The 26912-nt window shown below is 49.4% G+C and overlaps 3 protein-coding genes across 5 annotated transcripts; 2 read left to right on the top strand and 1 right to left on the bottom strand.

Annotated features, from left to right (window-relative positions):
- Positions 1–230: 230 nt before the first annotated feature.
- Positions 231–10956, top strand: LOC115613418 (epoxide hydrolase 1-like). Of its 2 annotated transcripts, XM_030498772.1 has the most exons (10): positions 231–433; positions 1774–1797; positions 2726–2939; positions 3634–3814; positions 4490–4720; positions 5094–5223; positions 6161–6375; positions 9155–9263; positions 9594–9719; positions 10577–10956. In XM_030498772.1, the coding sequence occupies exons 1-10, from the start codon at positions 405–407 to the stop codon at positions 10776–10778; spliced, it is 1461 nt and encodes a 486-aa protein (XP_030354632.1). In that variant the 5' UTR covers positions 231–404; the 3' UTR covers positions 10779–10956. The 2 variants fall into 2 exon arrangements, with proteins under 2 accessions (XP_030354632.1, XP_030354633.1); XM_030498773.1 differs by lacking the exon at positions 1774–1797 and having other exon boundaries at positions 269–433.
- A 354-nt stretch (positions 10957–11310) lies between these two features.
- Positions 11311–14334, bottom strand: MAD2L1BP (MAD2L1 binding protein). The gene is made up of 2 exons (XM_030498774.1): positions 14041–14334; positions 11311–13069 (listed from the first exon to the last, which is right to left on the bottom strand). Exons 1-2 carry the CDS (start codon positions 14317–14319, stop codon positions 12539–12541), a joined length of 810 nt encoding a protein of 269 aa, XP_030354634.1. The 5' UTR covers positions 14320–14334; the 3' UTR covers positions 11311–12538.
- Positions 14335–15575: 1241 nt separating this feature from the next.
- On the top strand, positions 15576–26280 carry GTPBP2 (GTP binding protein 2). Of its 2 annotated transcripts, none has more exons than XM_030499552.1 (12): positions 15576–15836; positions 18105–18131; positions 18598–18782; positions 19087–19195; positions 19739–19936; positions 20201–20375; positions 21011–21230; positions 21656–21791; positions 22213–22271; positions 23026–23197; positions 23451–23615; positions 24047–26280. In XM_030499552.1, exons 1-12 carry the CDS (start codon positions 15657–15659, stop codon positions 24242–24244), a joined length of 1824 nt encoding a protein of 607 aa, XP_030355412.1. In that variant the 5' UTR covers positions 15576–15656; the 3' UTR covers positions 24245–26280. The 2 variants fall into 2 exon arrangements, with proteins under 2 accessions (XP_030355412.1, XP_030355413.1); XM_030499553.1 differs by lacking the exon at positions 15576–15836 and adding an exon at positions 15982–16381.
- Positions 26281–26912: the final 632 nt, after the last annotated feature.

Here is a 26912-nt window from a genome sequence, read left to right as displayed (position 1 = left end):
AGGATCACTTCACTCAGCCTGCTGGCTAACATGTTTGCTATATAGCCCTGTACCTGGCTGGCCTTTGCTGCAAGGACACCTTATTGACTCAGATTCAGCTGAGGACTTCAGGCCAACCTCTGCAGAGCTGCTTTCTATTCATTTGGCAACCAGCCTGCACTGGTGTACAGGGTTATTCCCTCCCCATGCAGGACTTTGTATTTTCCCCTCCTGAACTTAATTTGCAGCTGCACGCTTAGGCAATAGGTGGCACTAACTGATGACGCAGCTTGTAATTGCGTTGCCACAGAGTGTCACCGCTGAAGAGAAAGCCAGCAGAGGAGACGCCTGGATTCATTTACCTGGAGCAGTGGCCAGGAAAGGAGGATTCACCCGGAGCAGCGGCCACGAAAGAAGGAGCAGACATGTGGCAGGAGATCCTTCCCAACACCTGGTGAGGTCTCCTCGGTATGGGGAGGAGGGACTCCAAAAGGGGTTCCCTGGGGCTGGAGCAGGAGAAAGCCCCTGTGGGGTCACCAGGGTGGGAGCATGCAGCTGAGTTCTCCTGAGCATAAGTGGGGAGGAGCTTTTGCTATACTGAGCCTTGTTGTGTGGTGCTCAGAGAGCTGCTTCTGGGACATGCTTGTTTTGTTAGCAGTGCTGAGTTTGTGCTGTTGCCATGATAACTGGTTTCATGCCTCTGTCACACTAAACTCCAGGATGTAAGTACAGGGGGATATTATTACTTGTTGCATAAGCTGCTTAGCCTTTAGAGAGGTGGAGGCTGACACTGTTTGCTTTTAGGAGCCCTGTTCTTCCTTGTCTGGGAACAGCTTAAGGAGATACCTCCATAAAATTCACACACACATAGGTTGTTTCCGAGATTGTTACCAAATTGCCTTTGCAGTTGCTGGGGTCTCCAGAACAGGCACGAGGTTCTGCATCACAGGCAGTAGTCGGAAATGATGCTAGGCAAAAAGAAACACTCAGTGGACTTGGGTTTTCATGGAGTTTCATGGGTTGGTTTTTGGTTTGTGGTCTCAAGGCATGGTAATTATGACACCAATAGCTCCCTAATCTCGCTGCATTCCACAGGACACAGTAACAAGCCTTTCTCGTGTCGCTTCTAATTTTGTTAGATTTTAGGTTGCACTTTGCTTGCAAGAGAATCTACCAGGGTGAAAGAGTTCAGGGAGGATGTTCTCTTTTTATTGCAGGCAGATGAGGCCTAAAAGCTCAGTATCCAGTTAGAAGTAGTTAGAAGTAGCAAAAGTACAGGAGCTTGTTGAACTCTGAACGGGGAAAGGTCCCACAAGGCTCTCCTCGTGCCAGCCCTGCAGCACGATGAATACCACATGGCTGGCAGCAGAGTAACCCTTGAGCTTGAAAGTGCCCTGCTGAGACTGCACACCTATCGCTACACCGAAGGCAAAATAAGCTGTTTTCTTATCTGAAGTAATGCAGCTGCTGGTAGGATGAAACACCACAAGGACACCTACCAGTTAAGTGTCTTTGATCTAAATTATGCCGAAGGAGGGAATATGATGGCAACAAACTATCTTGCTAAAACATAGCCCAGAAACACTGACCCTTTGTGCAGAGGCAGTGCTCTGAGCCCGTCTGCCAGGCCCATCCAAATAATAGGGAAAATAATGGCAGATGTTGCTGGGTGGCTAAACGGTTTGTGATTAAATGGTGCTAGTAGGTGATGTTCTCTGCACCATCCCCAAGGGTTGGTACCATTCAGACAACACTGTTGGACTATAAGTGTGTTCTTTTTTTTTTCTTGTGTAGGGAGAGCATCTTGTCCAAGATCAGGTGAGTGAAATATCTACTCTGTGCTAAGGTCTCTGCTTTTTATTAGCACCCTGGCAGGGGCACAGCATAGTCCCTTCCATACCCTGAATGACAGCAACAACAAAATCTTCATTCACAGTCCCCTTACAGCCCCCTGCAATAGCCCCAGACAAATCTGCTAATCTGGAGGGGAAGCTGGAGAGCTTGAGGCACAGGTCAGAGGGATGGGAAGGTGCACTATGTTTAGGATTGATTGTGCAAGCATGTGAACAGTTTTGAAATATGCTGCATGCCTGTTAAAGTCTGTTAAATCCAACTCTGGTGACTCAGCTCTCACACCTCAAGGAAGTCTGAAACTTTGCTGTCTAGAACAGAAACAGACAAGCCGAGACCCTTACCTATTGAAAGCTGTGGTGGAGGGCCAGTGCTGCCCTAAAAGAGGATTGAATCTGCAGGGGAGCTATGTACAAAGCACTGCCAAGAGAGACACGTCTACCACATCCAGCTCTCTCCAGCAGCTGAAGACCCTTGTGTCTGATCCTCCTCCTCAGCCCATTGTCTCTGTACAGTTTTTATTCCTGGAGGAGTCCAGCTGCTACTATTCCATTCACTCCAGTACCTGCTGAAAACAGATTGGCCCATATCCTGTTGACCCTTGTCCCCCAGGGCATCCTAGTTCATGAGAAGAGGGACAAAGAAGCCTTGTGATCATCAAGTCCTAATCAGCAAGGACTTGATGTCCCTAAGAAGCACTGGTAAATATAACCCTGCCCCAAATCTTGCCTGTGAACTTCAAAAATAGCAGAAACCCTCAGCCTCTGCTGACTCCATGGGATCTGTAGGCATTTGTTCCTGCTCAGACCCAACTGGTGTGAGTACAAGCTTCAGCATAGTCCCTTTGCCTTTGACACTTCTTTTGTTGAATACAAACAATGTTATGCTTCCCCAGGTCTTTTGGATATTCTCAGAAGCATGCAGCCCTGGTCCCTGCAGCTGCCCTGGCGGTTGGAGGGATGCTGGTTTACTGGCTGAGGTCTAGAAACAAGATCAAGACTATTGAAATGGGTGATGGATGGTGGGGCTCAGGTGAAAGACCCGTAAAAGGGAAAGAAGATGAAAGTATCCGTCCCTTCAAGATTGAAACATCTGACAAAGAAATTGAGGTACTGGTGGCTGGGATGTAAGAGAGGCAGAATGCTGCAAGGTTGAGCCAGTTCATCACCCACCTTGCTTTGAGGAGAACCCTTGGGGGTGACAGCAGTGCACCAGCCAGTGCAGCTACCTAGATGATGCTCTGGCTCGCTGCCCTTTATGAATGGGATTTGAGCTCAGATTCATTGCAATGGCCCATAAAGCCCTTCTGAGATCACAGACCCTACATGCAACCTGGGACTTCTCCTGTGGAAAGGCCATACTGGGCAGCAGTCAGTCAGTCTGCAGATGATGGAGTGGGGTGGGAGGGTGTCAGGACAGCAGTGGTACTGGTGGGGGAGGACTGAGGAGCTTTCACAGAAGGAAGGGTTGGAAGGGTGAAGAAGGGTGGGGGTTTGACTGAGTCACGGCACCTCTCTCCCTACATGCAAACATGTCCCTACATGTCCCTATCTGGCCAACTAGCATTTGGCAGCTCAGGCTGAGCTGCTTTTTGCCCCAGCCAGCTCTTAATGCCAAAAGCCTAAAGCAAGTTAGCAGCAAGGCTAAGAGTAGGACCCTGTACTCACTGCTTCAGGAGGGCTCGTGGTGTCCCAGAGAGCAATACAAAAGCCGGCAGGGCCAGGAGAGCCCATCCATGCTCCCCTTGGTGTAGGGCACATATGAGCTTCTGGCCAGCCTCACAAGAAGGGCTCCCTTCCACAGGATCTGCACCGGCGCCTGGAGCAGGCCCGCTACACACCACCTTTGGAAGGGGCTGCCTTCCACTACGGCTTCAACTCCAGCTACCTGCAGAAGGTGGTGGCCTACTGGAGGAACCAGTTTGACTGGCGCAAGCAAGTAGAAGTCCTGAACAAATACCCTCATTTCAAAACCACCATTGAAGGTGAGGGGTCTCTGTGGCTTGAGCAGATCTTACTCTGAAAGAGAGAAAGGGGTGATTTAAGAGGTTACAATATTTAAGACAACACTATGTATAAAAGCTTAGTGATATGAGTAAAATATCACTAGTGATGGCTATATTATTAACAACATTCTATAGATTAAGACCATTACACAGTGGCAATAAGATTACATCTGCTTCAAGATGGGCTTCATTTGGCCCTGAACCTGTGCTAATTAATGATCTTTTCTTCTGCTATGGCCTTGAAGCCGCCTTGAAAATTGCAAAATTTACCCACGCTCTGGGGCTTGAAGATCCAATACCACCGCATAGTTTAGCCAAGTGAGGTTAGCCGGAACTGCAGGTTAAACTTCTATGCTACTCATGTAAGTGCAGCTCTACTTATATATCGTGAGACCAGTTTCTCAGGAGGTGGATGCTCAAACTCCTGTGACTCCAGTATCTGGGGCTGGGATCAATACCTGTGTCTGTATGTAAAAGATGAAGTGTAGGTACAATACCAGGCATCCCTTTCAGCTATGCATCTTCCTGCCATGGATTCTGTAACTTCTGATACAAATTATAATAACACAATTTTGCCACCTGCCATCTTCAGTGCCCAGAGCAGAAACTGTGTGGAACTACAGCTTTAATTTATCTGTTTTGGATGTGTGGCAGGGATCGAGATCCATTTTATACACGTCAAGCCCTCCTACGTCCCTCATGGTCGAGCTGTTCAACCTCTGCTAATGGTCCACGGCTGGCCTGGTTCCTTCTATGAGTTCTACAAGATCATCCCTCTGCTCACAGAGCCAGCCAGCCATGGCATGAATGAGGGTGATGTGGTGTTTGAGGTCATCTGCCCATCCATCCCAGGCTATGGCTTCTCAGAGGCATCACACAAGCAGGGTAAGTGATGAAAAGGCTTCATTGAAATCGCAAGGGTTTTGGAATGACACTTCAGCCAACCCTGGGCGCTGCAGTTTGTGAATGCAGATGCTTAGCTCTGTGTTAACACCCATGTGGCTGAGGCTCTGGGGCTGGCTGTGGAGATTTGGAAGGCATTGGTAGCTGGAAGCCAGGTCTGATTCACACTTTCTCCACCTTCCACTGAATTTCTATCATCTTGAGTTCACTTTGTCGCCAAGGAGTGAGACAGAGCAGCATAGCGCTCTGTGCCTTGACAGAGCAGCATACTCACATACCTCTGCCAGGCCACAGTCTTTGGCTAGGGGATGAACACCAGGACAAACAGGTCTCCTCTGTTTTTCTCTACCTACAGGGTTTGACAGCATAGCAGCTGCTCGGATATTTCATAAGCTGATGAACAGATTGGGCTTCAAGGAATACTACCTACAGGGAGGAGATTGGGGAGCTCGCATTACCACAGACATGGCCCAGATGCTGCCACAGTGAGTAGCAAAGGCAATCAGTGCAGAGAAGACACCTCCAGTTCTTATCCTATCTCCTGGCTCCATGGTCCTGGTCCTGCTCTCTGTTTGCCCTGCCTCTCATTCACTTACGCTCGATTTCCTCCAGGGATGTCCCCACACCTGTGGATTCAGTTGTATTCATATGCTTTGCATTGATATTGGCACAGTTCTCTTGCTTTCTAAATTTCAGAGCTGTTTGGCTTCTCTGTCACTAGCTTAAGGAGACAGATCCTCATTCTAAATCAGGAAGGAGATAAATTTAAAATCAGCAGGGAGAAAAAGAAGGAAGGAGCTCAGCCTTTCAGCAGCTGAACAGTACCATGAAGTATAGAGCTTTCCTATAGAAAATGCAGAGTTGAGACTGATTGAAGAAGAAACACAATACCTTCCTTACAAGATGGCATCACAGCTCATTGTTTAGCATTGAATGAAAAGCAGGCACCACAGCCATGCTTAGGTCAGAGAACAGATAAACTGAGAAAGCTCTTAAAGCCTTCAGATTGCAGGCTGAGCAGCTCATGTTCCCAATTGCAGTTGTGCTTCACAGCACCCAGAGCACCGTGACCATGTGTGATCCAATCAGGTTTTTCAGAAAATACCCAGTGCAGCCTGTTCCTATAGCACAGAATGACATTAGATCAACAGCCACAGCCACCAGCATGGATATACCACATCCAGAAACTGAGTACCTAAAGCTAACATCATACCAGTGGCACAACTGGATGGAGATGGCACCAGATGTACCATTTCTAACTCACATAATTACATTTATTTTCCAATCATGATGAACCTGAAGGGCTTTATGTATTTTACTCTGTAAAATATTTCTATCACAGCTCCAGTCAGACTTATTTTATAGAAATCTGGAGATAGACAATCACTTGATTTAACCTTCTATTCATTAACTTAATTTCAGGTCCGTGAAAGGGCTTCATCTGAATCTTGTCTTCATTCCCAGAAGAGGTTTGGGAAGGATGATTTCTGTAATGCTTGGGGCTTATGTACCATGGCTCATAGGCCTCACTCGGGAAGATGTTCGCCGTATATACCCTTACGTCCAGAAGAATATATACGACCTTCTGCGAGAGTCTGGATACTTACACATCCAAGGCACCAAACCAGACACTGCAGGTAATTAAACTTCTATATATCCCTCTGAACATTGTATAATAACTGCTCATGGTATATAAAGACATAGCTGAGCAAAGGCCAACTGTGTTTGGGAAGCAATGAGTTGTGGTGACTGAATGTAAGACATGGGGACAAGAACTGTGTAAAAGGAAGTTAAGGAGAACAGCTTAAAAAAAAGATAGAGAGTACAAATACCCCTGCTCAAGGTCTTTTAAATGGCATGCCACATCTCTTGGGGAAATAACTCTTCTGCAAAAAGCCCCTTAAAATAAAGCACAGGGTCCTGAAATTGGAGCTTCTAGAAATAAATCTGGGTGAAAACAATAAAAAGATCATAAGCAAGTGCAATGGGAAACTTGCAGGAAGGTACACACAGCCCTAACACCTGAAAAGCCAGAAGCCTGACAAAGTGAGGCCAGTAGATGAGGAGCCTGAAGAAAGATATAGCCATCTCAGGAAAGTTAAATGAATGATTTGCATCAGTCCTCCCTAGTGAGGACTATGGGGTTTCCCTTTAATGAAATAAGCCTTCATCAGGAAAGACAGCGGAGCTGTCTTAGACTCCTGTCAGATGTGGAGACTGTAAAATGAATAGCACCCCATCATGGCAATTCACTGAAAAAAGAAAAAACTCAAACTGAAACATGAATTAATGCCTAGTCTGTTGCTTGAACTGATTGCAATACCAAAGAAATAAAAGGAGACAAACAAGACACCAGCTTGTTTTCTTGGGCTTTTTAAGAGCCAAAAGTGAAGGTAGACCCAGAAAAACAAAGACCAGCCTGTCTAGTCACTGACCAGAAAACGAGCAGAACTGTTTCAAAGAGAAGAATAGGTTTACAAGTGATAATATCACAAGGAAATCACGCTTCAAAAATCAGAGCTCTGTCAGAATCAAAGAACTGTGGATCCAGTAACTGAACATATTTAATTTCCAAAAAGGTTTTGTTGAGGTTCCTCCCACAGTGCTCTTAACTAAATTAAACTGCCTCAAGAAAAGGATTAAGATCATGGATTAATAACTAGTCAACGTGAGAATCCACTCATAGGAATAAGTAAGCAAGTTCCAGGGGAGGGAGAGTAAATAAAAACCATATGCTGGCACCTGTCCATTTCAACATGATCCCAATTTCTCTACAGTTAAAAGTTAACCATTAAGTGAAAATCTGACAGCTATCCAGGCTTTGGTTTACCCTAAAGATAACTGCAGAGAGTTGCAAAAACATTTAAGTGACTGGTTGATTAAACGGGCCAATAAAAACTGATGTCAACAAAGTCCAAAGCAATTTAAACAAGGAAGAAAGCCACAATGGGCTCAAGTTTGGCTGCTACTGCCATATGAGAGAATCCATGAGTCATGGACAGGACTTTGAAATGCCAGCCGGCTCAGAGTTCAAGGGAATCTTACGAACTTAAGAGTTCGCAAAGAGAAAGCAACTTAAGAGAACTTAAGGACTTAAGAGAAAGCAAAAAGAGACTTAGACAAATACTAAACCCACAATATTTAGAACCTGTTGCACCCCTGTTCACCCTGTTTCATAAATGTATTTTGGAATCAGAAAAATGCAGGAAGGGGAGAAAAGGAAAACTGGAGTGACCGAGCAGCTTCTGTACAAGCACTGTACATAGTCAAGGGCTTTTCAGCCTGGAAAAAGAAGAGCAGGGATTTTGTAACACACTAAAATTGTGAAATGTAGAAACTGAAGAGGGGAAAAAAAAATATCTATCTCCTACTCAGTCTGAAGAAATACCTACATTGTCAGTTTAGTTCTCATTAGGCAGGTTTAAAGCAAAGCTTACAGTATTTCCATTTACCACAAGTTGTAGGACCTAAGATGTGATACAGGGTGAAAGACAAACTGCAAACAAGACCCGTATTTCTGAGCATCTAACCTGTGGATGTTGAATACAGTAGTTCAGAGGCAGCTTTCAGCCCAGAAAATGCTCATCTCCAGATGGGTTACATGCTAGTTGGCACATTTCAGCCTGTCCTGCTTGTCAAAGCATTTAAATGGCTGCGATCTGTAGCAAATCACTCCAGGCCTGCCAGCACAGGAAAACTGTCGTACCAATGCACAAATTTACTTTGCATTTGCTATGTCCGCTGCTAAATTGAGACCATGTTGTGCATCATCTTCTACAAAGTCACTCAGTGCTAAAATGCACGTGGAGCTGGCACTACCAAGTATGCTGTAAACTACAGCCTGGGGTATGATACAGGAATTTCCCAAGGCAAGCCTCCTTCAAGACTCAAGTAATCCCTGTCCCAGTTTTACAAGTAAGAATGCAGATACAATATGCTGTGTACCTGCTGTGTTTATAATATTTGCTAGTGTTCCCCAAAGCCAGAAATAGGTAACAGATATACAACACTCCACCATTTAAGTTAGATAAAAAGTGATGAACAGCATTCATGGTCCTGGTTATACACCCTAAGCAGGATGCTGCTCCAAATAGTTTATTGGAAATGTCTCTTCAGAGTATAATCCCTTTACACCTGAATTTGCGCCTCCTGCCACACATTAGCAAGAAGCCAACAGGACTTTCTTAGCTCCTAGCTTCCTTTGCATAGGAATTACCCAAGTTTGCAGCCAGTTACAGCTGGAATTCCATTGGAGTGAATTTCTCAAGGACAAAGTACTTCCAGGGCTACTGAAATACTGGCTCTCTACTGAATTCTCATAGAAAACTCTGAAGAACTCATTAAAGCCCAGTTTAACTTTCACTGAAGTATTGCAATGCCAGACAACTGCAATAGCTCTCCTGTTCTCTGAATTAGGTTGTGGAGTGAACGACTCCCCTGTGGGGCTTGCTGCGTATATTTTGGAGAAATTCTCTACCTGGACAGATAAATCATTTCTGCAGAAAGATGATGGGGACTTGGAAAGGTAAGAAAACAGATGCTCTTCCCTAACAACACTCATTAAAAGAACGAGTGACAAAAACCTATGAGGAGAGAGGCAAAAGACTGGCCAGTCAAAGCTGCATTTTAAGCATGAAAGATTACATGTGATAAGTAGTAGTTTAAGTTGCAGGCAGACTGCCTGCAAACTACTGCTTGAGCACCAGGCAGTTTTGGTCTGGGAACATAGGTGTCTATTTGCTACTTGAATATAAGTGGAGAACAAGAGGAAACAAGGGCACTGCAGGGCATGATCACAATACAGCATACTGAGAAATAGCTTCCAATGAAATTTTTCATCTTTCTCACTCAACAGAAAATACACTCTTGATGAGCTTCTGACCAACGTGATGATTTATTGGGTGACAGCCTCCATTGTGCCCTCAATGCGATTCTACAAGGAGAACCTTTCAAAGGACCCTACTCTAGCTCTTAACTCCAGGTAATACAGAACCACCAAGTTCTGCTTACTTTTGAAAAATATAGTTAAGGGTCACTTTCTTTTCAAATTATAATTCACATGGGAGCTTGTGGCCAACACAATGCAGACTTATCCAAGTATATTCACTCTTGTTTGTGATCAAAATACAGGTCATATACCTATTCACCAAACAAATGTAATCTGTAGCTCAGTTCAGTAAAAAACAAACCGAAAAACATGAGCATTTCTAAAAGAGAAGTTTAATATGAATTAGGAAAGATGTGACTCACTGGTAGATAAACTAAAATCTACAACTGTTGAGTACAAACTTGGAGAAGCAATTTGGAGAGCAGTACTTGAAACGCAGCACCTTCTGACAGCTACTGGCTTCAAGAATATGGGAGAGGCTGATGGGGAAAATGCTGCTGAGCAGAATTCTCCAGGTGATTGATCATGCAAACAAATAGGGGAGTCCTTTTCTCTGTAGACTGAACCAGTTTGCCATTCCTCTCAAGAGTGGTTTCTTGCACTGGCACTACGAATTCTAAAGTAAGCATGAGCTAGCTGGTTTCAGGCTTTCCCAGAGGTGTGACATCTTGCCACATGTCACAAAACATGTACAAAAGATAAGCTTAAAAATCTGAAACATTTCAAGATTGAACTGGGTGCACAGTTGGCTTTACTTTGCGCTTTGGGTGTAACACTTTTAAAATCAAGGAGATCCAAATGAAAGCAAAGCTCTTCAGCATAATGCAAGACCACAAAATGGTTTCTTGCGGTAAACTTCTCCAGCTGACTGTGGCAGCTACCTGTCAGAAGGGTGTTATAGACTTTCCCCGCTACTTGCTCCAAAAATGCAGTTAACCAATGTCTTCTAGGTTTGGAGTACATGTTCCCACAGGGATTGCAGCCTTTCCTCAGGAGTTAGCACATACACCACAAGTCTGGGCAAAGGAAGTCTACAAGAACATCATCACTTACTCTTACATGCCACGTGGAGGGCATTTTGCTGCCTTTGAGGAACCAAGGCTTCTGGCACAAGACATCATAAACTTCGTCAGAAAGGTGGAACACCTGTGAGGCTGCAGTTTAGATATGTACACAGAATGGAGGCAAGTTGGTTTGCCACCAGCAGAAGCTTCACTTTGCCAGATATTAAATAAATCCAATGCAACCACATATAGAAGACAGCATTTTATTTGGATAATAATTATAGTACTAAATTTGTTAATTAAGCTCTAAAACCCTTAAGAAAAAAGAAATTTAAAAGCATCTTGTCTTCTTTCATACCCAGCACATCATTGCTGCATTCAGAGTTCAAGTATAACAGAATATGTAAACAGTTTAATGCAGTAACATTGCACTCATTTGGGGAAGAGAGTAGAGAGGAATGGGGCCCTTGTTCCTCAGAACCAAGGCTTCTGTTCAAAAGCTTCTTTAAATACTTGAGTGCTAGCATTCTTAAATACGCAGAACAAGCAGCTTTGGTGGAAGGGTTTTGATCTCCTGAGCATACACACTCCTACATTCAAGGTATGTTTCATTCAAGAGACCTGCGGTTATATATTCAAGTAGGCAGCTGCACATAAGACCGCTTTCTTCATTCTAGCGGTTTTTCCCCTAGAGCAAGCTTTAGCAGTTACTACACATTGTAAACAGTTCTTAATGGATAGGCAGAGACAGCACCCCTAGTGGACTCCAAGCTCAAAATTACCAACTTAATTTCCTCCTAGTTCTATAATCTCATTCCACTCCAAAAGGTCAAAGTTAAAAATATGCACCAAGTGCAGAGTGCATCAACCTTTACCCTCCTTTCAAAAGATTTTTACCACCCTATTGTGCAATATTTATCAGGAAACCGCTAGTGACCTTGCTACCAGTATGATGATTGTGTTTCTCTTCAAACAGGATAGAGCTCTTTGTAGCTATCAGGCTCATTACATTACAAATACATATCCATCCGGCTGAAGATAACTACAACAGATATCTAATCCTGACACAGTGTGCTCCAAGGTTTCTCTCCCTCCCTTTCTGTCCCATTCTGCATTAGACACCAGGCCAGAAGGGCTTAAATTCTGCTTCCAAGTAACACATTCTGACTTAGAACAGGAATTGACAGGTAGATGTAGTGCTGAACTTGATCATACTTCCCTCACCACTTCTTCCCACTTCAGAAACATTTAGAGTCTAAGACTTCTAAAAGTAAAAGTAAGCAAGAAACTAACTGTTGTTTTAGGTCAGAATATTCTAGTATATTGAGGCTGGAAGTCCTAATTGCCTATGAAAAGGGTTAGAGCAGAAACTGCTTACTTTTAACTATGCATCTGATTGTCAGGGCTGCTGGACTAAAGGTTGGTAAAAAATAAAAAAAAAAGAAAAAGAATAGGTAGATGTGCTTCCCTGCCTCCACAGTACTGTTCAACCTATTTTCAGCACCAGTACAAGACACTGCTAGGTACCTAGACATCCCAATTGCTGTGAAGTCCCACTCTTTGGATTACTAAGTTAAACCTCAGGAGAAAGACAATTGTATCCAGTATTTGCCAGTTCAACAAGTATGTGGCAGGAAAGATTTACTCCCAACCCACTAATTCATTTCCACAACTCAGGTCCCTAAAGAATCACTTATCTGTGTGCAGCTGTGCCTTAAAGGGTATTTGCTTTCAACAATTCAGAAAATGAAGACAGATGAACACAGCTGAGCTAAATGAAGGCAGTAGACGCCCTGGAGAAAAGATCCAGATAGACAAGAATACATGGTTACATTTGATAAAGTTATCCTCACTTGAAGCAGCACCAAAGGTTATTGAATATTCTATTAACGTTCTACAGATCACACGTCATTCATGAAAGCCTTTGAGTGTCACTGGTGCTTGAAACCAGACATAGTCCTCCCAGTCAGAACTCATATGCTGAGGAGGCAAGGCACTTATGTTGATGTCTCCATCACAGGACAAGTTAACAGTCAGTTTCCTCCCTCGAGTTGGCACTTTATAGTTGAGCTTGGGCCGGAACCAATCAACACCACAATCGCGGTGTCCTTGGAGCATAACAACAGTGCCCATGGCAGGGAGAGCCTTAAGTTCACTGAAGACATCTGCAACAAACAGCGAGTGGAAGAGCTTGCGAACACAGGATGCAGTTTTCAGGCTCTCTTCAGCACTGCCTTCAAGGATGCCCTCTAAGTTGAGCTCATACAGCTCCTTGGGGCTCATGACATTGCCTCCAAGTAGAATAAGAACCCGAGGAACCAGTGTCAGTCTAAACATTACTTCCAAGTGCTGGAGCACCCCCTCCAGCTCCATCAGCACCTGCTGGCACTTCTTGCTTGCCAGGTCCATGGACACTGGCTTCTTAATCACATCTCCACCCTGGGGAAAGAAAAAAAAAGAGAAGGAAAAAAAAAAAAAAAAAGATTAGTGCATTTAATTATTAGGACATATTAGTCCTAATACACTCTTCAGAAAGTATGGCACATCCCTGAAAGTCAAGGAAGGTTCAAAGGTTTTATGCTCCTTTTAAAAGATACAGGCATCCACATATAGAACCAGAAGATCCAAGAGGACCACAAAAGGAAACTCTATCGCTACTCAGTTTGAATCTGAATCACAGTACTGATGAATTCCCACTAGAATTAGAAGCCCCATCTTTTAAAGCACAGTTATCACTAGTGTCCTGGTTTCAGCTGGGATAGGGGTATTCCATACCACAGCACGTCATGCCCAGTATATAAACTGGGGTGAGTTACCCAGAAGGAACCGATTGTTGCTCGGGTCAGGCAGGGTATCGGTTGGCAGGTGGTGAGCAATTGTATTGTGCATCACTTGTGTTTATTGTTTGTTTTTCCTCTTCCCCTACCCTTTTAGTTTTATATTCTCTCCCCCTGTTATTTCCTCTATAGTAGTATTATACTGCTCTTATCTCAGCCTGTGAGGTTTACATTCTTTTGATTCTCCTCCCCACCCTACCTGAGGAGGGGGAGAGTGAGCGAGCAGCTGCGTGGGGCCAAGTTACCACCTGGGTTTAAACCACAACAACTCCAAAGCCTCTTATTTTTTATTTCCTGAAGAGCTGTTTGAGTAACAAACAAAACAGTGACATGATTTAAGCAGAAAACAGGACAAGAAGTGAATAGTGACTTGTTAAGACCTTCAGCCACCCAATCTATAGGTTTGGGTTGGTTTTTGTTGTTTCGAATGAAGTTGTGGCAACATTTAAGGACGCAACTACAAGGAGCACTTTAGAAGCAGCTGACCCATTAAACGGGAGTTACTGAGCCATAGCGGTTAACTGACAGGCAGCACCCCAGGGCTCCCCCCGGCCGCCCCCTTGGCCACCTCACCTTAGCCGCCCGCCGGCAGAAGTAGGCGAGCTGCTCGTAGGGCAGCGGGAGCTGGTGCCGCTGGTGCAGGACGTGCTTGAGGAGCTCGCAGGCGAAGCGGCAGCAGCTCTCCCGGCTCACCGCGCCCGGGAACACGACGGACACCGAGGGGCAGGCCGCCGCCAGCGCGCTCCGCCGGGGCCACATCCCGCCGCCGCGCTCCAGGCCCGGGGGCGCCTCAGAAAGGAGCAGCGGGGACGGCGGAGAGGCAGGAGCAGCCGCGACACGGCCAGACGCCATTTCCTGGCCGGCGGCCGGCTCGGATTTGAATGGCCGCCGCCGCGGAGCAGCATGGGAGTGGCGGAGAGCCCGCCCCGCGCGGCTTCCGGCGGCGCCTGCGCCGTGCCCGGTGGGAAGGAGGCGGGTTCCGGCCTGGGGGGGGCCGGCGGGCAGGGCGGCCCCGGACCGACCTGCGTTTGTGCGCGGGGAGCTAAACGAGGGGCTGCAGCCGGGGATGCTCCGTGGGGCTACGAGCGCCGCACTGAGGAGGCACCGCAGTGCCTGTGGCGGACCCGGGTGCCCCAGCCTGGCCACGGCACCGTGAGCTGCGGCTGCCACCTCGCAGGGCTGCCCAGGCGGCTCCGGAGAACTGGCGGACTGGATTCCCCCCGCTCAGAGCACGGCTGGCAGGTGCTGGGCAGGGAGGGGGCAAAGCCCCGCCGGGCACCCCCGGGCCGCTGGGCTCCCTGCACCCCTGACGGGCAGCCCCGCTGGCTCCGGTGCAGCGCAGAGCAGCTCCCGCCGCCCCGCGGCGGGGCGGGGCGGGGAGCGTGCAGCGGGTGGGAGCTGCCGTGTTTGGAAACAACGTGGCCGCAGCCCCATTGGGTGCCGCCCCACCGCAAGCCACGGGGAGGGCGGTCGCTCCGGGTGGCGGGAGGAGCCGTTGCCCGGTGCTGGCGGAGCGAGGTTACCGTGCTGCAGCCGTGGCTGCGTGCTGTAAGTGCCGCGGACCGTGAAAGTTAAACAAACACTAATAAAGCGTCGTCCTCCCGAGGGGATGCGGCGGGCGGCAGGACGGGCTTCTGGTACTGGTGTGTCGTCCCCACCCCCGGCGGGAGATAAAGGCATCCTTTGGGGTAGCTCCGTTCTGGGCTGCTGCCTCCACGTATTTCATCAGCACCTCAGTGCCAAACACCTCCAAAACCGCCCGTCAGAACGGGTGCTGATAGCTCGCTGTCACCGAGCAGGGCACCCGGGGCTCTGCCCCGGGGCAAAGCCGGCGAAGTGCCGGAGGGGACGCCCGGGGGCACCGGCAGATCCCGGAGGTCAGGGACCGGGGAGCGGCGGCTCCCTGTGTGTTGTACACCGTGTCCGCCAGGCGGCGCCGCCTCCCTCAGACTCCAACTCCCATCCGTCCCCGCGGGGGGAGCCCATGAAGGATGAAGGGGGCGCGCCGCGGCGCACGCTGGGAGCTGTAGTTCTGAGCGCGGCGCTGCAGGCGGGCGGCGGGCGGGACTCGGTTTCCCGTGGCGCCGCGCGGCAGTTGCTGACGCCGGGGCCGGGGCGGTGGGACCGGGGAGGGGAGCCCCGGCAGGGAGCGGGCGGCGCACCGGGGCGGCGGGGCCGCGCCGGCCGCCATGGATTCAAGGGTGTCGGAGCTGTTCGGGGGCTGCTGCCGGCCGGCGGGCGGCGGGGCGGGCGGGGCACTCCGCGGGCGCGGGGGGGCCGCGCCCGGCGGCTGCAGCTCAAAAGCGAAGAAGAAGAACGGGCGGAGCCGAGGGGGCAAGGCCAACAACCCGCCGTACCTGCCGCCTGAGGTGAGCTCCCCGGCCCGGCCAAGGGCCACCGCGTCCCGTCAGCCGCGGCGGGGGTCGCCCCCCGTCCCGGGGCCTGGCGCCACGGGGGCCCGCGCCGCTCTTGTCAGGGCCGGGCAGGGGCCGGAGGGGCGGTGTGTGTGTCCCAGGGGGTCGGTGCGGCGCGGGCCGCCCCGCACCCGAGCGGGTTCGGTCGCGGGTCAGGCGGGAACCAGTTTCTGGAGAGGCTCGGCCGAGGGTCCCGGCGGTGCTGGCGCGGGGTCGCGCCGGGCTGGGCCAGCAGCCCTGCGGGCCGTCCTGCGGCCCCGCCAACCGAGTGTCCTCCTGCCCCACGGTCTCCCCTCCGGGGTTTGACGTGGCAGCGGGCAGTGCTTGTGTCCCCGGTGCCAGCGGGCGCCCTGCGTGGTCTGCCAAGCCCTGTCCGTTAGTAGCACCTCGCTGCCTGGTGCCCGTCTGCCGTCTGGGAACTGACTAGGTTTGGAAACAATGCTTTGCTTAGCTCGTAGTGCCGAGCATCCTGTTCGCATCTCTCCCCGAGAGCCGATCTGGTGGGTGTAAGTCCCTTTCCAGCTGCCAAACTCAGACATTGCTCAGCAGGTGCTAGTGACTCCCTTCACAGCTAATCTGGCAACTGTTTTCTTACATGGAGATGCAGATGGTACTGACAGAGTATGAGGCACTTGCCTCTTGCAGCAGGAAGAAGTGACATCGGTAGGAAATGGTAGGAAATGGGCAGTCTAATAGGACTCTGGGGAGCATCACATTGCCCCGGAGTCAATTGCTTGGCCCCGCTCTATAAGCCTTCTGTAAAATACATAAGAGCCTGTGCTTGGAGGGAGCAATTCCTCCACAAGGCAGGGCTGTGACTCTTGGCAAGAAGGGAAAACAGCGCTTTGCTACTGTTAGATGTTCTCCACGGGCAGTACTGTACTTTGCAGCTGCAGTTCAGTTTTTGTTCCTTTGAGCTGGAGGCTGGACAGCCCCCTGTGGTTTCAGCACAGCTTCCTGTCCCCGGCTGCCCTGTGCAGTATGTGGTCCAGCAAGTCTAGGCTTGTTGCTTTTCTAGTCTCAGCTGCCTTGAAGGAGACCCACACCCTTATTTAGACGACAGCTCAGTATGTTAATGTGTTTTTCTTCGAGCTGGAAAGCTGGTAGATGGTAAGAGAGGAAGACTTCCACAAGTACCTTTTTCTCACTGCGTAGCTCTGGTGCCCGAGAGCTGAGCTGACAATCCTGAATTTCCCTCTGTTGGCCTTTTGCCACCATAAGCAGTGCTGTGGTTAGGACCTGAGCTAGAAGGCAAGGAAAGGGCTATTGCCTCTTCTGACATGTAAATAGGTGTCCAGAGGAAAAGGAAGTGCTTAGTGTTGGTAGCCCCATTTAGTGTGCCAAAGTACTTAGCTTCCTGGAGGTTTCAGCCCTTTCTCAGTGGTCCTTATACCAAATCAGTGGGAAAATTACTTCAATATTGGCTACAGGTTCTCACTGGGAAGCTGGTGCCTGTTGTGGTTGGAGCAAGCTTGATGAGTACATGGGCCTTTCTGTGTCACCCCAGCCCAGCTTCAGTTCTTCTGAGCACGTTGTGTACACAGTCTTGATCAGCTCTGCTTCTCCAGAACTGCCAGGCCAGTGACCAGCTTGCTCTACTGCAAAGAAGTCAGTGGCTTGCTTCCATATGTTTGTAGTCCTTCTCTCTTGCAGAGAGATGATACACAAGGATATGGAAAGGAGTCAATGAAAAACTAATTGAGGGAGGGTATCAGTGTGCAGGCGAGGAGGCAGTGACTTTTGTTCCCAGTCCCCTGTTTCTGTGCACATTGGGTGGATGGAAGCTGCTGGATAGTGTGGGAGTGGGATGCTGTGGGTGGCACTGTGGGTCATGGGTGGGTGATGGGGGAGACTCAATCATCTGCTGGTCTGTGCCTTTTTGAAACTGGAACTCTCTCTCTGTGGCTGTTAGACTGGCCCTATTCTTTACCAGCAGTAAAAAAATCCCCCCCCAAACAGTATTGCCTCTCTGTCCCTCTCTAGTTTTGTCTTCTGGTTTTCATTGCGTGAGATGCAAACAGTAGAAACAACTGAAAGTAAGTTCCAGTTGAGTGTAGGAATGAATGGCAGAAGAGGCCGTGACCTAACATAGTATATTTCTGCCAATCTCCCCCTCTGTGAAACTGTCAGCACGAGTTGCAGAGTATCTGGGCAGCTGATGCCTATGGAAGTCCCTGCTGGCACAGCATCTAACCTTTCTGTCTCATTTCATTCTCTGACCAGGCAGAAGATGGGAACATCGAGTACAAGGTGAGCCTTTTGAGGTTGCAGAAGGAGGTCTTCCTCCCAGAGTGTTATTTTACAGTGAGTAACTTCACCAAAGACAGCATATGGGGAACATGTGTAAGGAAGGGATGGAAAACTGGACACTGTACTAAGGAACTATCAGTCATCTTCTGTGTTTATGTGCCTAGCTCACTGTGCTGAGCTGGAAGAGTTTGATCTCGGGACTCATTTTTAGGAATTGTTTTAGGAGAAGAGACCCACTGTGTTTTTCCTGAAACCTTATTCCTTTTGAGAGAGAGGTGCAGGTGTCACTGATAATCATTTGCCACTTTCTTGTGGCTGTTCCACCGTTTGCACTCACTTGGTTTCTAGAGGTGGGCCCGAACTGGGGGCATTGCTTCATGGTGTTGGGCTAGGGAGTTGCTAGCTTGGGCGGTGGGATTCCTTCTGCACCCAGGCTGTGACTAAAACCAGCCCCTCTATTGAACAGCTGAAGCTGGTGAATCCCTCGCAGTATCGCTTTGAGCACCTGGTGACACAGATGAAGTGGCGACTGCAGGAAGGCCGAGGTGAGGCCGTCTATCAGATCGGCGTGGAGGACAACGGGCTGCTGGTGGGCCTCTCGGAGGAGGAGATGCGTGCTTCGCTCAAGACACTGCGCCGCATGGCAGAGAAGTACGTGTTCCCTTTCATCTGCAGGACCCGTAGGCATAAGCAGCCTCCAGTAGAGAGACTTTGCCCCAGGAGTCCCTTGGGGAGCCAATGGCTCCGTTCTGCAAAGCCTCCATATGACTGAAATTCCCTCATCATGAGGTTCTGGAAATGCAAAGGTGGTTACAGGGCTTTGAGCTGGAAGCTTGAGGCTCCTTCCCTTCTATCCCCAGCTTTCATCCCATTCACTTTGCTAGCTGTAATTCTAGAGGTGCAAGAGCTGCCGAATACAAGTGTGTCTCACCCCTTCCTTTCATGTTTGTGGCAGGGTTGGGGCTGATATTACGGTGCTGCGGGAGAGGGAGGTTGATTACGACAGCGACGTTCCAAGGAAGATAACAGAGGTGCTTGTCCGAAAGGTGCCTGACAACCAGCAGGTAGGGACCTGTGACTCAGCCATCCTCTCCTGCTAAACACTTACAAGCTTCATGTAAGCAGCTTCCTTTTGGGATGGGAGCCCAAACCCTAGAGGCACTGTGTCATAGATTGGCCCGTAGCAGATGCTTTAAAGAGCTGCCAGAGGGAGGCTTGATGATAATGCTTTTCATCTCCAAGATTGTGGTTGAGGCAGATACCAGAGGGGACATTGACTGGAGCACAGGTGAGAAATTATTTCACTTCTATGGCAACAGTTCTGATGCAGGCCAGTGTGCAAACAAGGAAGGATTTAGAGGTCCTGCTGTAACAAATAGCCTTTTTTATGATATCAAAGCCTGATGTGTCACATCACAACTCCAGAGCGTGTATCACAACTCCTGGGTAGTAGTTTGCTGGGAGCAAGAGCAGAATCTGAGCAAGATTACACTGCACAGTGTCCGTTGCAGAGAGGAGCTCCCTGAGGCACATCTCCCCTGCCATGTAGTGTTCACGCACACCCACCACGGCAGTGGTTCATGATTTCTCTGTTCTTCTTCCTGTAGTTCTTAGACCTGCGAGTAGCTGTGCTGGGGAATGTGGACTCGGGGAAGTCAACCCTGTTGGGTGTCCTGACACAGGGAGAGCTGGACAACGGGCGGGGCAGAGCGCGCCTCAACCTCTTCCGGCATCTTCATGAAATCCAGTCAGGGAGAACGTCGAGCATCAGCTTTGAGATCCTCGGCTTCAACAGCAAAGGAGAGGTGAGCTGCTGAACTGTGAAAGCTGGAGGAGAACAGAGCTACCCTCCTGTTACAACTCAGAGTAGGACATGAGGGTAGAGAGGTGACACAGCTCTGTGTGCTTTTAGCTGAACCAGAGTGCTACGTGTCCATTTGCAGCAGACATCGTGTCTTGCACCCGTGGTGATCTCACTAATTCTGAGGTCAAAGTGGATAGATAAGAGCTGAGTTTTCTTCACTTGCCTGCTGGAGCTCCTTTTCTCACCGAGTCCTTATGTCCCTCAGGTGGTAAATTACAGTGACTCCCGAACAGCAGAAGAGATTTGTGAGAGTTCTTCCAAAATGATCACTTTTATTGACCTGGCTGGCCACCACAAGTATCTGAAAACAACCATCTTTGGTCTCACCAGCTACTGCCCAGACTTTGCTATGCTGGTGGTTAGCGCCAACACTGGCATTGGTGAGTGTTGTCCTGCCTGCATGGATTGGTAGCAACACATGAAGAGAAATGGAGAATGGAGGAGTGAGTCCTTGTTAGCTGGGAATGATGGTCAGAAAAAACATAGTAGTCTGGAAGCCTCTACTGATTTCTTGTAAGCCAGTGCCTGGGAAGGGAGCAGAGCTAGGATCCTCTTAACAGCTGTAGCCAGCATTAAACTGTACACTGGACAGAGAGGCTTTGTTTGGAATTTGAGGCTGTGTTTGTCAGAAAACCCCCACAACTTTGGCATATTCTTAGAGGTGGCTGAATCCCAAAGCCTTGTAAAAAGGCAAGCTGGAATTCTCCCACATCTTTCCTTGACACTTTTGTGGCTGTTTTCTGGCAGACTGCAGCCCAAGAATGAAAACCACTGCATCTTTCTGAAACAAACAGATCAGTCACAAAAATCCATGGTGGTTTTTATTTTTTCTGGACTGATGTTTGCTTTTGTTTAAAAGAATAAATTTGCTTTTTCATTGCCTGAGAATCAGTTTCACTGGTTAGGGTGAAATCTCTAGAGTGGGCCTGTGGGAGAGCCAGGAGACATAGCTGTCCCATGAACAAGCAACAGTGATGTCTGCTCTTGCACCTACACTCTCACTTGTTTCCTGCAGCGGGCACAACACGAGAGCACTTGGGCTTGGCCATGGCCCTCAAGGTCCCCTTCTTCATTGTCATCAGCAAAGTTGATTTGTGTTCAAAAGCCACCGTGGAACGGACAGTGAAGCAGCTGGAGCGAATCCTGAAACAGCCAGGCTGCAACAAGCTCCCCCTGCTTGTGAACTCAGATGACGATGCTGTTACAGCAGCACAGCAGTTTGCACAGTCTCCCAAGTAAGGGACCATTCCTTTCTTCTGCTGGGAGCCCACAATTCAGACTGGGCTACTGTGTGGAGCTGGGGAAGGGTGGCCACATCTTTAATATCTTGTCTCCTCATCAAGTGTCCTACCTTTGCATTCTCCAAGAAGGCATTTTTCCCTCCCAGGCCTTTTTCTGGGCTCTGGGTGCAGAACGTGCCCAAGGCTGCACTGGAGTTACTTCTCCATGACAGAATTGTGGGTTAGCAGGGGATCTGTGCCTCGACCAACCATTGAGTAAGAGGTTACTGCAAAGTTGTCCAGCCCATGCGTCCTCCTGCTTGAGCCATTTATCACATAGTCTCTGTCCTTTTGCTGGACTTGGTAAATTCAGAATCCCATCCACCCTCTGCAGCTGTGCTCTGCCCTTCTGCTTATTCCTGTTTATTTGTATCTGACAGCATCACCCCAATCTTCACACTGTCCAGTGTTTCTGGGGAGAACCTGGATCTCTTAAAAGTCTTCCTCAACATCCTGCCTCCACTGACCAACAGTAAAGAGCAGGAAGAGCTAATGCAGCAACTAACAGAGTTTCAGGTGCGTAACGACAGTTTGTTTCCAGTTCTGGTACTGCAGTCATTCCTGTGACGTGTGACAAGCCTCCAGGGGATCTGAAAAGCTGGGGTAGGGATGTGGTGAACTCCTGGACTATTAGGAGACGTTAAAATAAAGAAAGGACTCAGTCTTTGGGGAGGAAAAAAAAAAAAGCCTGTTAGTCTAGGCTCTGTCCTAACCAAGGGATGCCCATCTCAGGGATAAGATTGTTTCTGTGGTTGCCACTTACAAGGCAGAAGTTCCTCTAATGGGAAGGTAGCGTGAGCTGGTGGAAGCTCCAACATGGTGTCTCTGGGCAGCAGAGAGCTTACCTCTGTCCACACAAGGGGTGGGCACCTTGTCCTCATCCTGGAGTGCTATTTCACAGCTGTCTGAGCAGCTTATTCTTGTTGCCTTGCTGCAGGTTGATGAAATTTATACTGTGCCAGAGGTGGGGACTGTGGTAGGAGGAACTCTATCAAGGTAAGTGAGGCCAGGCGGACAAATGCACCTGTGAATGGTTGCTGGAGTTCCCTCAGGGTTGGAGTCATCCACTGCAGATGTGGAAGTGGTGCAAGGCTCAGTGCTGACTGCTTCCACATGACTGAGCCAAGTGAGGGTAAAGCCCTACAGGGTGTTGGGAGGTGCCATGAGCAGATTATTGGTGGTGTGGTGGCAAGCAGAGAGTCTGCTCTAAAATTGCGGGATTGGGAATGTGACCTGTAGAGTGCTGAAGGAAGGCATTCTGGAACTCAGAGTCAGCAGAGGTTAGTCATGACCCTAAGATGTTGCTTTCCTCCTTCCACAAGCAGGGGGGAGGAAATGTGGAAGGACAAGTCCTCCAATCCCAGTAGAGGTTAACTGCATGCTACCCCATGAGAATGCAGCTGTCCCTCAGCGTTCAGGAGTGATCAGTTTGGCTACCAGCATATCCACACAGAATGGGTGTCAACCACAGTCTCCCCAGCAGAAACAGTGCAGTGTGGCAGAGCACTGGGGACAGTGGCCCCTGTCTGTACCTGGTATTCTTAGAAGTCAGTGTGGCTTTCACTCCTACTGCAGGAAATTCCTGTTCCCACCAGCTTTGCATCCCTGTTAGTTGGTCCTGGGTAAGAGTCCAGGGACACTCACCTCCTTGGCTGTGGGGATTTTTGAGGGGAGTTTTCCCTTGGAGGGTGAAATTTTTTCCTTGTCTCTTGATGAACTCTGTCCTCCTCTTCTTTCCTGCCCTGGGCAGTGGTATCTGCCGAGAAGGGGAGAACCTGGTGGTTGGTCCCACTGACGACGGGAAGTTCCTCCGGTTGAAAGTGTGCAGTATCCAACGCAACCGCTCCGCCTGCCGCGTGCTGCGGGCCGGGCAGGCAGCCACGCTGGCCCTCGGGCCCTTTGACCGCTCCCTGCTGCGCAAGGTGAGTCCTGCTGCTGCCAGGACTGGAGGCTTCCCTGGAGATCTCCCATTGGTAGGGTGGGAATGAAGTAGAGATGCCTGCAGGAAACTTGCTGGAAGGAGAGGAGATGGCCAGGCTGCGAAATAGGATGAGACAAGGCTGAGAATGGGATGCAAGTCCAAGTCACAGAATGGAGATGTGCTTGTGGTTTTGGGGGCTGTTCAGAAGCACGGAGACTGGCCCTAATTGGTCTGAGTTTTGGGTTGTTGTGCAGGGCATGGTCATGGTGAGCCCAGAAATGAACCCTACCATCTGCTCAGTGTTTGAAGCTGAGATCGTGCTGTTGTTCCATGCCACGACTTTCCGGAAGGGGTTTCAGGTGACAGTGCACGTGGGGAATGTGCGACAGACTGCTATTGTAGAGAAGATCCACGGAAAGGTAGGCATGGGAGGAAACGGGAGGAAGATGGACCTCCCTGTGGGGTTTGTTGGGATTCCACCATGCCCTTTAGTAAACCCAGGGGCTACTGGTATCTTCAGTAACTGTGTCCCTTCCCAGGAGTACACTCCATTTCTTTATCCTGCCTGCTTGGTTGCTTTTCTGCCCAGCATGTTAAAGAATTCCTTCCTCACAAAGTAAGCAGCATGATGGACTACAGTAAGACTGTGAAGGGAGGTGAACTGTCCATTGTTCAGAGCTAGTGTCTTCCTGTCTCACCTTATGCATATGATAATGGGAAGGGTTCAAGCCATGCAGTCTGAGGGAGGCAAGCTGTTCATTTACCTGATCTTCTTAGCATCCACATGGACCTCTCCTGCATGCGTTGAAATGGTACATGGGGTTTTAAGCTCTCCTCCTTTTCTTTTCAGGACAAGCTGCGGACAGGAGAGAAGGCAGTCGTCCGGTTCAGATTCATCAAGCATCCAGAATACTTGAAGATCGGAGCCAAGCTGCTTTTCCGTGAAGGAGTCACCAAAGGCATTGGGCATGTCACTGACCTCCAAGCCATCACCACCAAAGAAAATGGCCTGGAGGAGTCCCTGGGGCCTGCACAGCTGAGCTTCTGACTACCACTGCGTCAGAATGATCTCCACTCACCAACAACTGGGGAGAAGGATGGAAGCTCCTGTGGCTCTCTCAGTGATGCTGGGAGCTGCTGCTGTCCCATTCTAGCATGGGTGTCCCTCCTTCACACTGTGAGGTGGAACCTGGGAGAGTTTCTTGCATTCAGTGCCATACATGGGGCAAGTTAAGCATGTTGTCAACATCGCCTGCAGCTTTTGTTACCCTGCCCTCCTTCAGAATAGATCAGAGGCACCTGCAGACCTGGGCAGGCAAGTTCTGGCTTTGTTTACTGTTTGAAAATTACTGGTTGGGAGGAGCAGAACCCTTGAACACCAGCAGCGAAGGGATATTTTTCCATCTCTGACACAAGAGCTGGTCCCATTTCTGCTCTCCAAGTACAGGGTTGATAACAGTCCTCTCTTGAGTCATCATGCAGAACACCCTTCTGGGCAGGGGATGGAAGAGGCCCTGCCACCCACAGCAGGGGCTTGGTTGAGCCTCTCAGAATGCATTCAGGATACTTTTTAACCGTTTTAACCTTGGTTGGCTTTAATCTGCTGTGTCCCCATTTGTGTGTTGGTTTTGCATTACTCCAATTTGAGTGTCTTACTGTTGGACAGACGTCCTGTTCCCTACTCATATGTACACACTCTTTCAGCATCCCACTTTCTGACTCCTGGGAAGCTGTGACTGCTCCGAATGGTGCAGCCTCCCAATGTAACATGAAGGCAGAGCTTGCACTTGCATCTGCTCCTTGCTTCAGCTGGGCAGGAGGCTGTTCTGTGGAGAAGAGCAAGGCCTGCACCTATGCTGGTGAGTGCACGTTGTTTCCATGGATGTTTGGCTGACGGTGATATCTGTGCATTAAGAGCAGTGGTTTGCAGTGGGCTCCCTGGTGTGGCTGTTCCTGGTCCCAGCCCAGCTTGCTCCCCACATGCTTGCCTTAATGTGTGAGGAAGATGGGCTGTGTTATGAACACAAAACCAGGTGACTTTATTGTGCAGATGTGATTTGAAAGTGGCGTGACTTTATTTCTGTTTCTCTTGGAGGAAGAATTCTCTTTCCCTTGCCACTGGGGTTTGTTGTCAGAGGAAAGGTGATGTTGCCAGCAAGGACTCTGTGCACAAAGAGTGGAGCACGTTTGTCTCCCACTCGCTGTCGTGCAGGTCCCCTGTGTATCCTGGAGGGTGCAGCAGGGGCTGTATAGCTGTACATAGGCTTTTGGGTTTATCGTTGACTGTTAAACCGGATCTGTCTGCTGTGAGCAATAGGCCTTCAGCCAGCCCTGACTGAAGGGAAGAGCAAAGGCCCGTGATAGCACTTGGACACCCAAACAGCCCTTCTAGCATCATGAGAGCAAGTTCTGCTTTCTGGACTGCTGGCACAGGCAGGGCCTGCAGGGCTTAGCAGCCCATGGATGTCGCAAAGCAGCTTTCCACAGGGCAGGACTCCAGCAGGTAGGAAATGGTGGCTGCACCCTGCAAAGAGCACGCTAAGCCATGGGGAAGCCAGTGAAAACGAATTCAGGGGTAGTTCAGTAGTGACAGAGCTGCCTCTGTCCCTTCAGGGGAGCACTGACCCAGCTGAAAACTCTGCTTCTTCCCCATCAGCCCAGTCGGGAGACAGGAGCTGCCGGCTCAAGGTCACTGCTCAAGCAGGATCCCTCTTTCTTCCCATCCTGGCAACGTTCTGGGTATTACGGTGACATGGTCTTTCACCCATGCCTGCAAGAAGGCCCCAGCCACCAGCAGGCTCTTCCTTTTGATGCTAGTGAGTCACAAAGAAAGCTGCCTGGGGAGTGGGGGGGAAATCCAGCTGTTTGCAGCAGCCCTTGTGTTTTCTGCCCCAAAGCAGGTATGTGGTGCTGTGACCTCTGAAATAGCTGATGGCTGGTCTCACCACATCCCTGCCATCTGTGGCATGACTGTTCTTGGTGCCATGCTTTCATAATTGCTGTTTTGTTGTCTTGAATTTTTCTAATGCTGGGGGTTCCCCAGGCATCTCTATATAAATGTACAGAATAAATATGTTTTATTGAGCTTGCTGGCTGAGTTGTACAACAAGCGAGGGTGGAGCTGGGCTCTTGCCCTGCTGCCCTTGGAGCTGGGTCACGGTTTGAAATGGGTGCCTTTCACCCCTTCCTAAGCTTCCTGCATTCAGCCCTATAAATACCTGTGTCCTGTGGCATGGAAAGAATGCATGCGTGCTGCTGTTTACAGCCGCGCTCTCCCGGCTTATCTGAGGCAGCCGGGGTGTGCAGCCTGGGGTGACAGGCAGCCACGTCACCCTGAGCACAGCACTTCAGGCTGTTGTGGGTGGAACAGGCTGCGGTGAGCGCTTCCTCGCAGCCACACATTCCCCCAGAGCCTAATTAAAGGGATGCTTTCTGGAGCACACAGCTAACCCTGCTTGGTTCTAAAAATAGCTCCCACCTTATCAAGGGGTTTGCTGCTGCCTTCTCTCCATGAGAACAGGTTGTTCCCTTGGGGCAGCGGAGGCAGAACAGCTTCCCTCTGGAGGTGACTTGGGTCACTGAAGGGATTGGCCTGTTCTCAACTTCTTGTGTCAGATAGTGGCGTCTGCAGAGTCCAGTCCTGCCAGACACTTAGGAAATGAGACGTGCCGCTGTCACAGGAGCATGAGACAACCCTGCCAGACTGGTTGCTATTT

This window comes from Strigops habroptila, chromosome 10 (genome assembly GCF_004027225.2).
Source record: "Strigops habroptila isolate Jane chromosome 10, bStrHab1.2.pri, whole genome shotgun sequence".
Classification (NCBI taxonomy): Eukaryota; Metazoa; Chordata; class Aves; order Psittaciformes; family Psittacidae; genus Strigops; species Strigops habroptila.
This window is presented reverse-complemented; position numbering and strand designations above follow the sequence as displayed.

Excerpts from the sequence above, each read along its gene's own strand:
- GTPBP2 (XM_030499552.1), top strand. The coding sequence starts at position 15,657 with ATGGATTCAAGGGTGTCGGAGCTGTTCGGGGGCTGCTGCCGGCCGGCG. Across the intron at positions 15,837-18,104 it reads CGCCGTACCTGCCGCCTGAG|GCAGAAGATGGGAACATCGA; the intron begins GTGAGCTCCCCG and ends TTCTCTGACCAG. Across the intron at positions 19,196-19,738 it reads AGGTGCCTGACAACCAGCAG|TTCTTAGACCTGCGAGTAGC; the intron begins GTAGGGACCTGT and ends TTCTTCCTGTAG.
- MAD2L1BP (XM_030498774.1), bottom strand. The coding sequence starts at position 14,319 with ATGGCGTCTGGCCGTGTCGCGGCTGCTCCTGCCTCTCCGCCGTCCCCG. Across the intron at positions 13,070-14,040 it reads TCTGCCGGCGGGCGGCTAAG|GGTGGAGATGTGATTAAGAA; the intron begins GTGAGGTGGCCA and ends TTCTTTCCCCAG.
- LOC115613418 (XM_030498772.1), top strand. The coding sequence starts at position 405 with ATGTGGCAGGAGATCCTTCCCAACACCTG. Across the intron at positions 3,815-4,489 it reads TTTCAAAACCACCATTGAAG|GGATCGAGATCCATTTTATA; the intron begins GTGAGGGGTCTC and ends GATGTGTGGCAG. Across the intron at positions 4,721-5,093 it reads AGAGGCATCACACAAGCAGG|GGTTTGACAGCATAGCAGCT; the intron begins GTAAGTGATGAA and ends CTCTACCTACAG.